This window comes from Lagopus leucura, unplaced genomic scaffold (genome assembly GCF_019238085.1).
Source record: "Lagopus leucura isolate 7727_CA_CO unplaced genomic scaffold, USGS_WTPT01 Super-Scaffold_100029, whole genome shotgun sequence".
Classification (NCBI taxonomy): domain Eukaryota; kingdom Metazoa; phylum Chordata; class Aves; order Galliformes; family Phasianidae; genus Lagopus; species Lagopus leucura.
Genome location: NW_024962280.1, coordinates 1,331,924 through 1,348,234, shown reverse-complemented (window position 1 = coordinate 1,348,234; position 16,311 = coordinate 1,331,924). Strand labels below are relative to the sequence as shown.

At 41.0% G+C, this 16,311-nt stretch overlaps 1 protein-coding gene across 1 annotated transcript in view; it reads right to left on the bottom strand.

Moving 5' to 3' along the window:
* The window catches only part of RSRC1 (arginine and serine rich coiled-coil 1), a 111,034-nt gene that overhangs the window by 50,868 nt on the left and 43,855 nt on the right, over positions 1–16,311 (bottom strand). The window contains exon 5 of the mRNA XM_042881035.1: positions 4,151–4,187. Within this exon, the coding sequence (XP_042736969.1) occupies positions 4,151–4,187 (37 nt within the window). The remainder of the gene's footprint in view (positions 1–4,150; positions 4,188–16,311) is intronic.

The window sequence follows — 16,311 nt, the reverse complement described above, 5'->3', positions numbered from 1 at the left end:
CTTAACGTGAAATAACTCATTTATCAATTAAAAGGGATGAAAATTAAAAGGGTTTGGGTCAGTTCAGGTCACTTCATGCATTTTTCATCAGGAGTAAGAATTTTCATGATGCACATAAACAGTCTCAGGTACTCAACTGCATTTTTCACTATGGCAGATGGAGCACGAGAAACACTATCATTTTAAATTCCATATGTTAAATTAAATTGATATTAGGGTGTTGTTTTTTTTTAGTATATTAAAAATATTTTGTTCTCAGCTAGTGGTTATTTTACAAGCTACAGACCACAATCTACAAAGGTTAAATTATCAGCACCTTGCAGCACCATTCCCATCCACTAGCCTGACTGCCCACCTAGTGACAGAAGAGGATTTCACTTGCACATTTAATTTATGGCAACATCCCATCTTTAGGGCACTTTCTGCACAGCTGTCCACATTTAAGACAAAAACCTGAAGACTTCCACTGCATCCTGCATTGCCATACCCCATGGCCACACTCCCCATCTCCCCCAGTGCTGCCTCCTGTCCCAGACTTGTCCTCTGTGATCTCAGGGAGGAGGGGAGGTTGGTCAAGTGCCAAGGATGGGAGACAGGGTGTGAAGAAAAATCACAGCTCCTCAGGAGCACCATGGTGGCTTTCCTGGTAGAAAGGCAGAATTTGTTTTCAGGATATGATGATTCACGTTTTACAGAAGAACACACAAAAATATTTCCTTCTCAAGTTTGTTTGCTTGTGAACAATTCTTCTTGCTAAAACAAAAAAAAAAAGAAACCATCCAGTCATCCTGACACCTCTGCAACGATAGAGAATTCAACCTTGCAGAATGTAATTGCCCAATGAAGAATTTTGCCAGGATACCAAGATAAATGTAATTACTTACATTATGCGTGTTAATGATTTATGAACTACAGGTGTCTGCCTGGTTTTACAGCTCACTAGAAAGCCAACAGTTTCACTAGACATGGCTCCAGTAAGCCACGCCGGACGCTGCTGTAACCACCCCAAGTCTGAAACTAAGCCGAAGAAAATCAGTGGAAAGCCAGCTGCTGATGTCCAGTAAAAGGGAAAAACAAATAAAGAGCAATAGCTGCTATGTAGGGATTAACACCTTCTGCATAAAGGAACACCTCTGCCATTGCCAAGAGATCTTCAGTAGGAAGACCTGCAGACAGAGCTCACCAACATTAGTTACCACGAATTCCTGACCTTAACACAAACTACCTGTGTCACACCATGCAACTAAAAGCATAAACAACAAGCTGCTGCAGCTTTGTTGGCAGAGCAATGTGCAGCAATGCAATAGGCAGCAGCACAGGAGCTCCATCTGCACCTGCTGGTGGTTATCGATCAACACGACAAGGAGCGCCGGCCTTACTGCCAGACAATAACTATATCCCTACAAACCACTGATGGGCTAAACAAGCTATTAATGACAGGTTGCTCTCCATCATTTAAAACGGACTGACGCTGCTGCTTGACCACAAGGACAAGGAGGTTATTGCCTTGGAATGTTATACAAAAGACACAAATAAGATAGCTCTGCTGAAGAAACCACACGCACGGCTACGCAGTCCAATTTCAATGGAGTTACCAACAGAAAACAGAGCTGCAAACAGTTTCCTGCTCCAAGGTTTCTAAAGGTTGTTAAATTAGCAATGTATAATTCAGCAAACAAGCAAGCACCAGCAGCTCCTCCAGTTGGTGTTCTGAAGGAATCCATCAAGAGGGTGGTGAGGCCTCGGCACTGCATCCCAGAGCTGTGTGTGCCCATCCTCCCAGTGGCTTTGGGCACCAGGTCTATGGTAGGTGTCCCTCCTCAAGGATGGAGTTGGCACAGGATGGACTTTAAGGCCCCTCCCAGCCCAACCAGCCCACAGCCCCTGGATTTGCACACTTACTGACACCAACAGCCACATGAACTTCGTGAAGTTCTCTGGTCTACTGAGAAAGGAGTTGTTTATGAAAGCATGTTTTGGCACTGAAAGTATTCCCAAATAACAACTTGCAAAATATTCACCAAATTTTTGAAAAGCAGCCATGTGTAGCTAGATGCTAAACACCCAGATGGCAGATGCCATTAGGCACATGTGAGCAGTAAGACAGGCTGCAATCCAGCAAACAGTACCTGTAAAATGCAATGAGAAAGCACATCCCATTTTAAATAAAAGATTAAGTAGATTTATAATAAGTAGATTTATAATCAATAACTAGACTCTTGTTTCCATTGCCAACCGTGAGGAAAAAAAAGGAGAAAACCAATTTCTTACAGGTATTTGGAGATGCAGAAAGGTGAAGTAAAAGAACTAAAGCAATAGTGTGGCTTAATTCTTCTGAGAAACGTCCCCATAATTTACTGGAGTTCAAAGGTCTTTCTGAACTTGTCTGCCATAACATTGAGATGTGAAAGTTTCCTGCATGAATCCTCCCATTCGCAGGTGCCTCGGGAAACAGTTCATTTCCTTGAGCACCCGTTCCCAGGATGGATTTTCTGAGATCACAGGGAAAGGGAAAAAAAGTCTTAAAGACCTGGAGGTTTTCGACAGATCTTTCACAGCAGTACAAAGCAGCTAATGTATTTCATGGCAATGACATTATTCAAGCATACAGCGAGTTACCGTGTCAAAGAACTTCAGGTTCCATTACTCTGCAGAGCTTCTTTCCAGCACATTTTCCCCCGAATCCCTGTGAAACTCAGGTCACGAGCAGGCAGAAATCCTGGCCCACCCTCCCCTGCCCCACTCTGCTCGGAAACCACAGACCTCCTCCTCCCAAACCCGCAGGTTTGAGGTGACGTTATAAATCAGACCCGCAGCTCCAGCTACTGCAGCACTCCCAATTTAGAAGAAGTACCAGTCACGGTCATCTGTCAAGACTACAGCATCTTTATAATGCATTAGAAAAATTCTCTGAACCCATCAGATTACAACGACCTGACACCAGCAGAGGAATGAAACATTTTAAAAATTTATTTAAGAGATTCAACTAGCATGCAAGATACCTATGGAACCAGCAAACAAAATTAATTTTCCAACTGCTCTTAGAACTATTCACAGCGCTCGGCTATTTATTCCATTTACAGATTCTAAATACGAGTTGCAATGGAGCATTTAATATGCCGGCATTATAAAAGGGAAACTGTTGACTGAACATGCACACTGCTATCCTGCTCTTAGTCCAAGAAGGTACTGGAATATATTGGAATACCAGCTCCAACAAAGCACGCTTCCCACGCGACCCCCAGAATGGGAAGCAACAACAGAAAAGCAATTTGTTCAAATGCTCGTGCAATACGCTGCGATAAGATTTTATTTTAACAGCAGTATGGAACAGTATGTATTATTTAGGTATTATATGAAAGGTTAAGCACGAATGCAAGCGCTTCTCCTGACGTACTGAAACACACGTGTGCCATTACTAGTGAGCATTTTGATTTAATGGGATTTAATAATCTGTTTAGATGAACTACTCCACGCTCAGATGATGCTGATGCTAACATTCTACTCTCAAGGAGCTTCAGACTTGTGACAATATTGCATTTTTTCCAGTTGTGATCAACTGATTTGTTTTTAATGCTAAGTATGTCTTGCCATCACTTGTGGTTTGAATATGTTTACTTAAACCAAAAATACTTTGCATCTCAATTATTATTTTATACTGCAGCACTGAATGGAACTTAACTCAATACATTATTCATAAGGCACAGACAGCAGAAAAAACAAAGCTGTGCACTTCTTTCAAAGCCGTCAAATTACTGAAACACACCATATTTATGCATGCAATATTTGATTGTGTGTGTGTCTTTTTTTTTTTTTTTGTCACAAGTTTGTTGATTTCAGATCAGGATATGCCAAAAAACCCTACACCAAACAATTTTTTGTTTATAATTAAGGTAATCATCAATCCAAGGATTGTAGTCCATTTTATTTCATCTCTACATCAAAAAAAAGTAATTTAAAAAAATTAAAATTCCCTTGAAATGGTAAGATAAATGAAAATGTAAGTGCCTTCACACAATAACAGTAAGCTGACCCTCTGGGAAATGGTTGACTTTCTCAATTCAAGGTATTCAAAGCTCATTCAAAAGTGTTCATTTGGAATGCAGATATCAAAGATGATGCAAATGTTCAAGAGAAAATTAAAACTTACCAGATGTTCTAATCCAGCTTTGATGTTTCCAGCATCCCTGCAACAGAAGAACAGAAGTCCTAAATAGTTGCTAAATCCTTGTCTGAAACAATTTATATTTAACTCTGAAAATGGCAAAGCCATGAAATTCCTTGATTATGTAAAATTTTTATTTTTAATATCTTAATCGTTAAAATACTTTTAGAGTATTGACCACCCAAATGCACAGCTACAGAATTATTTATAACCTCAAATTTTACCTGCCTTAAAACCGCAATAAACGTTAGCATAGCAATAGAACACTCACTTGAAGAAGCATTTTTAATATAATTACCCCACAACTTCATACTGAACTTAATAAAGCAAAACACTGCATAATGGTGTTTATGAAATCCACTCTCTGTGGCTTTACATTGGTTCTGCCTCATCACCGCTCCAACAGTACAACTGGAGACTGGTTAAAAGGCAGTGCAGTGCATGAACTGCACATTAACCAAGCAGGTTGTGGGAAGAAAAGACAGAGCTACCAATAAGAAAAAAAAAAGGGAATAAGAGAACTCAGAGCAAAACACAGCCCATGAAATATCTTGCCATTGCAGCGTTCATACAGCGTTCAGTGTAGTGCTATCCTGGAGCAGTAAAGCTCACAAGGTTACCTGCAACGACTCTGCTACTTGAAGAAGAGAGCATCCAAACCAAAGTAAAACAATAAAGATCCCCAGGCCACCAAGTGAAGGAAGCTGGTTCTGCTTTCATCGGCCCCAGGTGCCAAAAATGCTTCCAAAAATGTAATCATGTTGTTTGAGGAAAATGGGCCTTCAGCATGCCAAGCAAAGAGAAACTGCACCCAGAAGCACTTCAAAAAATCAGGTAATGAACTGCATGACCATAGAATGGTTTGAGTTGTAGTGTGCATTTATAATCCTTTTTTTTTTTTTCCTCCAACAAATCATTAAACTGCATCAAGCCACAGTAGCAAAAAGTCCAACTCTACTCCTCCACCAAAGCAATGCAAAGACTGACGCTTCCATTCCCTTCATGCAAGCTATGGGCTATAGAACACAAGGTGAAGTACAACAAAACGACTATAGAGCGTGAAGTTTTACTAAATTCAGAATATGTTCAGTTGCACATTATGCAGCTTAGCTGTACCTCAGACTTCTATATTAAGCTTTTATTTAAGAGTTCATAAAGCTTTCTAAAAAATGCACACACTTCCACTTTGTTGGAGAGCATATCACGAACAAAGCAACTGATACGCCTTACTTGCACTGTTATGCAGCATTTTGAAATGAGAATATACTATTTGAGTTTGCAAATACTTCAATAGGAATTGTCTTCAACATCCGTTGTGAGGTGCTAAATGGCCTTAAGGAAATTGCTTGGGAAGCAGGATCCAAGACGCTGATGTTAGGAGCTCCCCACTAATGGTATAAAGCCTGCCCTGTTAGTGGCCTGTCTCCTCTGCTGTCCCTGTCATGACTTCATCAATATTGGTACAACTCTTTTCGCTCTGTGCTGAAAGCAGACTTAATTCAATTATAGGTCTCAAAACTGATAAAAACGGTCCTGAAGTGGAAAATGCGAAGAGATTATTGGCAAATGAATAAAGATTTGTATCGAACTAACACGCAGGAGTACAGCAGGTTTGGGTTTTTTTCCTTTAATAATTCCCTGCCTTAAGTCTTCTGGGAACAGCGAGTTTCCCTTCCCCTCATGCAGCACATCGATTTCTGAATTAGACTGCAATATTAAATAATTAATATACTTGCCATGATTGATGTTTTGCATTAGTTGAATATTAGGTTATCAATCAAAATCCACTTGGTTTAATGTAATAATATTGAAAAAGTGTCACTGGCTGTTCATCCAATTTGTAGTTGAGGCAGCACAGATAGTAATATTGGTGTAACACACGGCTCTAACGCAGGAAATGCAGTGGCTGAACATCCATAAGGCAGACATTATCAAACAAACCAGGACAAGGTTGAGGCTGTCCTAAATAAACCCCGTGGCACCTGTCAGTTTCAATGAAGTGCTCCTTCTGCTGCCACGCAGCAGACAGCACGGACAACTAGTGAAGCCATGCATCGGTTGTTCTTTCTAGTTAAAAACAATTATCCAAACAAGATTCCTTTCAAATACCACGTTACACAAAATCACAACTGTTGCTACAGCTCAGCCGTGATGTGCTTCAAAGTTCAAATGAGCCTTCAACCTCCACTGAATACCTTAATCATCAATGACATAAAACACTACGAGTGAGTGGCAGTTGTTATGCACATCCAGTACTGCTGTACTCCTAGAAACACCAGAAGTTGCATCAATATAAATTATCTTGATCAGGTGAAGAAGTTTTGCTAAAAACTTCTATACCACACTACACAGCTCCCAAGAGAACAACTTGTTGCCTTTCAAACAGTCTCTCCACGCATTTCATCTGTTTCTCTGGTTTGTTAGGCAAACTTGGTTTAGACTCAAGTTTCCTTTTTCCCTACACAGAAGCTCTGGCACTGTGCTTCTGGGTCTGGGACAGAAAAGAGTTGGTGACGTAGATCACCATTCACACGTATGTATTTTAAAATCATACACCAAAACCGATAAGCACAATATTTGGGACAATCCAAACGTTAGCTTCTGGTAATCATGGAATCCTAGAATGGCCTGGGTTGAAAAGGACCACAGTGCTCACCCAGTTCCAACCCCCTGCTGTGTGCAGGTCGCCAACCAGCAGCCCAGGCTGCCCAGAGCCACATCCAGCCTGGCCTTGAATGCCTGCAGGGATGGGGCATCCACAGCCTCCTTGGGCAACCTGTGCCAGTGCCTCACCACCCTCTGGCTGAAAGTAACATCAAACAGAACAACACGAGGCACCTACAAGGCGGCAGGAATTCAATGAAGCAAGTGTAGCCAGCTTTTGGAGTACTAGAAGCTGTCATGTAGGTGACTGATGTTAACTTCTATGCATCATAACGTATTGTTACATTAACTTAATGTAACTAAAGTTCACTTATTAGCACTAGCACTTTTGCTAGTGAAGAAATCGAAATAAACTTACTTCAAATGAAAGTGAACATGTTCACATTCTTCAGTCCCCCTCATGTTACCAGCTCGTTACCAAGCTTTCCCTTGAATTGTAGTGAGCAAACTCTTTGCCAGTGCTTACTAAGCAGAACCCACACATCACAGAATAATTCCACAGTACCTCTGGATGCTGAAGGATCGTTCTGCTGTCCCAGATCACAGGACAGCTCGGGCTGAGGGCATGGTGGGCTCTGGGGCCAGGCCACCAGGCTTCATCCATTCATGGTCTGGAAGCACAGCCTGAGGAGGCAGCCCTACTACTCATAAAACATGCCCACCCAGAGGGCATACACCTTACACCTGGTCCCCAGCATCTCTTTCAGCCCATGCTGGCTGCTCTCTCCCCCCAGCTCTGACTCCCTCCCCCACAGCCCCTCCATCCCTCAGCACAGTGCCCTCCCAGCCCTCCTCTGGCTGCTGCCCCTCTCTCCTCGCAGGGATGGAGCTCCAGCCCCTCACCACCTTACTGCCCTCAGCTCCACTCTACGCAGTCCCAGATGTCTGATTTTGCTCCTCAGAGGACAAATGAATAAATAAAACATTTCATTGTTAGCAAGGCCCTTGGCAGCATGCCCTCTGGTTGCACAATATTAACTACAAACTATGAAGAACAGGGTCAGATGCAGCAGTTCAGGTCACGCAGCACCACACTCTCAAATAAAAGCCTTTGAATTCCACTCTGCAAACACCAGCATTTGGTGTTGATCGCACAGCACCGTCCTAAGTTGTCTCAGGTTTTCATGGAGCTCTCTCACGTTTGCCACTCCACTCACTGGACCACTCAACAAGCACATCCCATAGTGGTGAATGCTTTAGAACCCACTAAGGCAGATCCAGATATGGGATTTATTGCACAAACCATTATTAATAACTCAGGCTAGCATTGTTAGCAGTCCCGGTTCTGACTAAATTACAGCATTTGTGTAAAAACAGAAGCCAGCAAACAACCACAGCTGTTAACAGCTTCCCTTCTCTCTCAGAATATGGAAATCTCCCATCCAAAACTCAACCAGCAGCAAGATCATGTCTTTCAATGGCCAATATCTCATGGTTTCCCAGACCAGAGCTTGACATTGCATATATTGCCAGCAAAAAGAAAATTAGTTTTCCATGTATTCACTTCTACCCTTGGATATCCCAAGGCAGAGAGCAGGAAGAATGTAAGGAATAAGGTGCTGGGTTCGGGAAGGCATACCATGCTTTTGTGTGATTCCAGAAAGATAAGAGCCTGATGCAGGGGAAAAGCCTACTATCAGAAATAACCTGGATAAACACAGCGTTATGACATCTGCACACTGAGCAGTCAGCAGTTACTGCGTACTTGCAGTTCCACTCTCAGCTAGATGGAATTTCACTGTCAGAGCTGCAGAGTCCCAGATGTAGCTTTTAGGAATGGACAACCCCATCGTATCGCACCAAACTTTATAGCTTCAGTATTGTTGTGTTTTCTGTAAAATTATAGGCAATGTTTCCAAGTCTGACTGCAGACCACAGAGACTAATTTCAGCACGCTTTGGGAGAAGCAACAAAGATGACATAGAAATCCAAGCTGTGCCTGTTCTCTCCTTCAAACCACCTACAAGAGGACAGTGCTGACTCTCCCAGCAGAACAGGTAAATCCAGACCTACTGACTTCTGATGGCAAGCTGTCCAACACAGCACCAGAGGTCCGGCAGAACTGCCTGTAAAGGCTGTGCAGTGTGCAGGAACAGAACTCCAACAAACGCCTTGCTCTTCAACATGACCTGTTAACATTCTCTGGGTTGTAAATAAAATCAGTCAGCAGTAAAGAAAGTGTACTTTTCTTTTGTGAAGAAAAGTGCAGTTTATATGTTTTGTAGCTAAGTGAAAATTACATCAAAGAGAGCCTACAAAAGGCAAGAGGGGAAAGCCATGAAAGGAAGCTATTTCCTCTTTCTTCTTACGTAAGGATGGAGGAAAAGAAACCTGAGTTTAGGAACTAACACAGGCACTACTACCAATTAAGCCTATTAACTAAAAAAAAAAAAAAAGAATTATGATTTCATAGATCATGCATTTATGTACTCAAGTTGCTTGGAAATGAAGACAACAGATACAATATGAACCACAGTCCTTTTTGGCACATCTGAGATACAAAACCTTGAGAAGCACAGCAACGAAAATCAAAATCCCTGCAATGAAGTATTGAAGTTACACAAAAAAAAAAAAATCCTCAATGCTTCATTCATTTCAAAGAAAATTCCTGGACTGCTTAACAGATTCAGGAGCTGAGGCTCCTCATATCCTGTTTTCTGCTACTGAAAGATCCAAACAAATGTGCAAAATGAACTACCTAAAATGATTCAGCAGTGCAATGCCAACTGCAGAGGGGTTGCAAGTCAGAAGAAACACAGGGCAATAACCTGGCTGCCATTCTGACAGGAGCAAGCATCCTGAAAACCAGCATAATATGTTTGCTGAGAATATTCTTATCCCAGTCAGAGTCCAACAGGACGAGGTGCCATTAAGCTGTTAACTTGGTGCTACTGTTCTCATCTTCTGTGCACAATAAAGTCCCACCAAAAGAGGGAATGCTTAGGGAGCCCTTCACTCTGAACGCTGGAGAAAACAGCCGTGATGCCTTTTGAAGTGTGAATGCTGTTTTGCTCTTACTTAATAGCACATCCAAGCGGTCTGGAACCGGTCCTGAAGAGTGAGGACTTCAAAGCTGATGTTACTGCACTCAATGGTTCCTTCACTCCAGTCAACCAAAGAATTTATTTCACTTGGGGAAAAACGGTAAGAAGTTTGGCCAATTACTAATAAGTTAAATTTGATAAAGATTCAAGAAGATTATATGAAGGTCACTTATCAAACGCAGGAAGAAAAGCAGGAATGCCTCCCCATAGAGAGAAACACATACAGAATAACTTGGAACTGCTGAAGAACTCTGAAGAATATAATGCAAGCTAAATTGAATCATGCTAAAACCAGGGACTTTAAATAGGACACAAGGTGAAACAATTTCCATAATATGTTATCCCAGAGAAAAGGAGAATCAGTACCCAAGAGACCTTATCAAATATTCAGGAGGGAAAAAATATATATAGCCCTGTCTCACAGAGTAAAATTCAAGATTGTATGCAATTGAAATAAACACTGAAACTAAGCAGAGGAAGAAAAGCCAAAATATGGAGCTGATAGCTTCAATATTTTCAAATAGACTACAAAACAAAAACAAAAAGAACATTTTCTCTCCGTAAGTATTTCTCAGCTAAAGGAGAGCCAAGATAACTACCCAAAAAAGCCCCCAGTTCTGTTTTACTAAGACCTGAGATCACGTATAAAAATCCTATAAATTATCAAGGCAGATTTATTTACCACGGTTGCCAGTTCAAGCCATTCCTCAGATAAAGCTGGAAATTCAAAGGAGGCGGTAATTTGCAAGTCCTTGGAGTTTTGATACATGATTGAGCGGGGGACGCAGGTTCCCATTTTATTTCTTTCCCTTCTTTGCTGCTCTGTGCTCAGGATTTCCTCCACAAAGAGCAAAACCTTGTTAATCAAGGCCTGAACTCCCAGCAAACACAAGCAATTAAGCTTCAGACTTTGGAGCAGCACTGCCTTTGTTAACCACGTTATTTGGTAGTTTTAAATAAATTAGACATCTCTGGCCTATTTTACCTTTTCTGTAATATTATTTAGTCGATATTCAATTAAAACACATCCTGTAGGTGAAAGTGTATGAAAACATTTCAGTAAGGGACGTCGGCGGCAGTAGGAAGTGTTGCTAATTAGTCTCTAAGTACAAAATAGATTACAAAAGTAGCAAAAAGCCCAGCACTGCAAATGCACAGAACACTGCACTGAATATTAAACAAAGCAGAGCCAGTTTTAATGTCGGTAAACACAACTATAGGAAAAACTCTCTGGACTGGTAAAGAGCGTTACAGGTTAATGAGGAACATATAAAGAGTGCACAGTAATTATCATACCTAACACCTTACCATCTGTGTTTGGATGGCTGCGGAATATAAACACAGTTCATCAGCATTAATCTGAAACTAATTACACCTGCATTTTATTAGCAGAATTTTAGGATCATTATTTTCAATGCTGGATTTTTCTCAACTGCGCTCAGCTCTGGGCGATGAAGGATATTAAATTTAACTATAAATCAGGGAGAAAACTTAAACGTCCTAAGCACTAAAACCAGTTGAGTAGAATTGATTTTCCCAGTTCAGAAAGCTTCTAAATCCTCGCCGTTCACCCAATTACGACTGTACTTAACCTAATGAAATTTCATTCTGCGGGAACAATACTATTCTTAAACAAATTTCTGAGAAAATATAAGATTAAAAACTTCGACACAAAGAATAAACTCCCAGAGAAAAGATGCAAATAAAATTACTATCATAATCTTTTGTTTTTTATTTGCAAGTATAAAACCGAGGAGAAACAAAAGCACGGAACATAGCATCTGTCATATCAGAATATAAAAAGATGATCCTGGCACAAAATGAAAAAGCTCTAATTCATTTGCAAATCAAGCCTGCCAGTTCTATTTCAAGCTGGCGGTAACTGTCAAGAGTTAACAAGATAATCACTTTCAATCCTGCCTTCAATGGTACATTACACTGTTATTCCATTCAATAAGGCCGTTCTTTGGGGCACTAGATGAATGGTTTTCATTTCTAACTCTCACAAAAAGTTGCAGAAAAAAAAAATCCATGGGGCTTAAGAAAGAAATCCCTTTATGGGCATTTATCTGCCGGCACTTGCTTTTAGGCAAAATGAGATATTTGGATACGTTGGTGTCCATTTACCTCCTCTATTCCTTCAGGCCCTCGGTCTGTTGATAAAGCAGCACACAAGGACTCCTCACGCCCGCGGTTCATTTTCTGTACCTATGCACATTAAAGGAGTTCTGAGAGCACTGCAGGTGTGCGCAGCTCACTGCGCCCCGGCACGAGGCAGCATCTGGGCAGGGCCACCTCCAGCTCCACTGCAGACTGCAAAATACACTACATGCTCATGGAAACGTGCTCGAGGAAACTATCAGCAGTTCCTCGCTGAGCACTTAATAAAAATAAAGTTAACTATTAAAAGCATTCTTCCTGTGAAGCAAGTTAATATGGAAGTTGTCTGTATTAGTTACTCTTTATTATTTTTTCACTTATTATTATTTACTTAACTGCTTTTGAAGATTCTGTGCTATGCGTTCTTCACAAACAGATAACATCTTTTAGAGGGAAAAAAAAACTGTGGTAAGTATTTAAAACTTTGAGGTAGAGAACTTTGTGTAATCTCTGTGAAAATAACTGAAAATCAAAACCAAGAACTTCATGCTTTTGCTCATCACTCTAACGGGGTGGATGGTGATAGGAGAAGGGAAATGGTCTTAAATTGAGACAGGGGAGGTTTAGGTTGGATATTAGGAGGAAGTTTTTCACTCAAAGGGTGGTGAGGCACTGTTACAGGTTGCCCAAGGAGGCTGTGGATGCCCCATCCCTGCAGGCATTCAAGGCCAGGCTGGATGTGGCTCTGGGCAGCCTGGGCTGCTGGTTGGTGACCTGCACACAGCAGGGGGTTGGAACTGATGAGCATTGTGCTCCTTTGCAACCCAGGCCATTCTAGGATTCTATGATCACTCTAAATTCCTACTATAGGATGCCTACATATAAGGCTGCTTCATATAGTTGTATTCTATTATTAAACATTCTAAAGTGACAATTTACATTTTTTATACTAACTTCAGAAGTTTTGTCTGTTTGTTTTTAAATAATCCCCATAGATATCAGTTCACAAAAGAAAAACCCATACTAATACCTGTATTTAACATCTAAAGTTAATTACCCCTGCCCAACCTCTGGCCTGCTCCCCATCATCAATGCCAACAAGCTTACTGTCAGATGGGTAGAGGCATTCATTCCTATACGGGGTAAAGACTTATTCTAAAAGCAGCAGAACTACCTGATGTCTGACAGTTGGTTTCTATCATGCTTTACCTAACGCACTCTGGAATACTTCAGATCACAGCAGACTCAAGTTTCCAGTTGCATTTCACAGTTTGTTTCTATTGTACCTCATTCCAAAGGTCTTTGCAAATCTCTCACCCTTTTTCCCAATCTGGGCACTCCATGTGGGCTGAGCACATGCTGAGAGGCAGGAGAAAGCCAAGAGATCTTCCAGACCCATGGAATCCAACATGGAGCAGCCTCCCCAATAGCTTTAGGTCACAAACAGGCCTGTGTCCTGTTTATTTGTTATTTCTTTCTCCAATACTTGTAATGGTCTTTGACTATATAATTTACGAGTCTATTATTATTTAATAATATTAATGATAAAATTGCTTTTGCTCTTATGCTCACTACCCATCTACTCCACAGAGAAAAGCTTCAGAATTAATGGACGTGTTCAGAACATTGCTATGTCAGGGCTGGAAACAGTGATGCTGCCAATGCCCAAAACACTACATTAAATCACAGGAAAATTTCAGTAAATAATTCTTTTCATAGAAAATTTTACAACTCAAGAAGAAACCCCAAACACAAAACAAACCCAAACCCAACACTGAATGATGCTGTTTAAGTACCTCATATTGGTGTGAGTTGGCCCAAAACCTCCTTAAGGCTCCATGTCCAAATGTTCCTTGGGTTTGTTTTTACCACAACACACATTCATTTTACTCTCCAAAATAACTGGTTTTATTAATAGGCTTTTAACCTTTTTCTTGCATCAAAGAATGCAATAGCATCTCCCCAGTTCAGCATTTATCATGCCCAACACCTCATAAAGGACGTCTCCAGTAAAAAGAGAGCAGCACTGGCTTTGTAAGGTGAGAAGCAGCCAGCTGAGATGTAGACCAGGAGTCTTAATAGGATCTTGTGTTTTGGCTTTCCTTCAGTGACATTAAAATCAGTCATAATGCAAGCAACTGATTTGCTACCAAGTTGACCAAAATTAATAGATAAGACAAAAATATTCAGCACGTCTCATTCTACAGCCAAGATTTCTCTCAAATGTTATTTTTCTAATATGAAGCCAAGAGATTCCTGAAAACATCAAGCACTGTAAACATGGCAGTTTCTAAGGACACTTGGATGTGAAGCAATTTGGAGCTTGGATAGTAAAACCAGCACTTCCAGTTGTACCTTCAAATACCCTGAAAAGCAGCACAGAGTATTCTATAACAACAACTTCAGAACAAACAAGCTGCCAGACCCTGCAAGAGCAAGATTCTCTGAGAACTCCTAGACTGTACAGAAAGACCTGGAAATGAGGATGGACAGATGTGGATGTGTGCTCCACGTGTTCTGACCACAGAAATCTTCTGGTCACGGAGCCAAAGGCACTTCATCACTGCAGACCGCTGAGCAACCTGATTCTGTTTCACAAATTTAACTGTCAATATAGCACTGGGTAGAATTGGAACTTACACGTTAGTCTGAGATGGAGGGAAGTGATCTGACCTCGAGTCCCATTCCTGGCTGGGGAAAGAGAAAGCCATTGCATCAAATTCAGAATACAGAACGACTGACCAGTCTGCTGTACTGATCCACAGAAGCAGCGTATTGAAATTGCTGGAAAAAGCCCCATGTGTTGGCTCCTCTCCTAGGTTTCCAGTTTTGGCTGAAAGTCACAATACACAAAATTGCTACGTCTTGCACACATGTGCCAAAATCCAGTGTCCCCAGAAACTCAAACTGGAACCATTCCAAGCAATCAAACATTCGTGCAACAATGGTCAGGACCGAATGGACTTCTCCACAAAAGCACGACAGGATAAGCTGCCTACTTAACTTTCTGTTCAGGCAAGATATTGGAAAGTTATGTGAACGTCTGCACAGAATCATTTTAAGTCATTAAAAACAGGTCAAAATGTTGTTCTTTCTCTCCTTCTTTCTATATACATACACACATATCCCCTTCCTCTGGTCATTGTGGCTTTAAGTCAACAGGGATGGGTAACTGTCACACCAATACCAACAGCAGGAATAGAAACAGAAGAAACTGGAAGAACAGAACAAAGCAATTTAAAACAATCCCTGTCCTTACACGCAACAGGGGAACAAGCTGTTAACTATGCATACTTTTTTATACAAAACCAGACAGAAACGTAGCATAAGCAATACCCAGGATAAACAGTAATCTTCATCAAGCACAGAAGATGGGTAAAATCCAACTGAGAAACAATTGCAAACTATGTCCGATACCTGCAATTTAACATGCGGTCTTTTTCTTGTACAACTGTTGCACAAACCAGTGCAAAAGTTAACAGAACAACATCCAACCTTTACCCACAACGTGTCCTGGCACATATTGCCTGGTGCATTACAAAAGTGTTCTTACAGGCTTTCCTCCTGCCTCTTCTACGTGATGTGCTTACGTCACCCATCACAACTACGGTAACAAGGAGGGCTGAAATTAGAGCTCTCCACAGCATCTTTACCCTAATAGAATGTCAGAGGACACAGTCGTTGAATGAGAAAAAGCCAAGGGCTGAGAAATATCTGAGAATACTCCAGTAGCTCAGCACCAGGTAGATTTTCAAATTAAAACACAGACCCCAAAGCCACAGCCCAGGGAATTTGCTGTCCCTCGAATGTGGAATTGATCTGAATGCAATTACTTTACTCCTTTAGCTCCATTTGACTTTGAACTAAACATCAATTAGTCCACAAACATAATACTGCAAGATCTGTTAACTCCAATACTGACTCTTCCATAAAAGATCTGAAGCAAATTTATTGGCCTTCATTTAATAGCTTTCAGCAATCGCAAATATCACACACAAAAGCTCAACTTCATTTTCTGATGGTCACTTAAACCTTTAATTCTCATGATAAAACTCACTCAGTCTCAGTTTTTTAAAACCTCTAAATTAGCAAACAAGACACCACATAATATATGCCATAAGCATAGGTCTCCTCTGAAAAGCTGGGACCTCGCAGTGCTTCAGCTGCGATACACGCCATTGAGCCACGGCCAATATAAGCTAATTTGAATAATCAATATGACAACCTTATTTTTCTAATGCAAACAGGATTGATACAGTAAGGTGTCTCACTGCCACATCACAGTCATGGCCTCTTTTAACCCCTAATTAGATTTAGGCGATTATCCCTGCTCTTCCT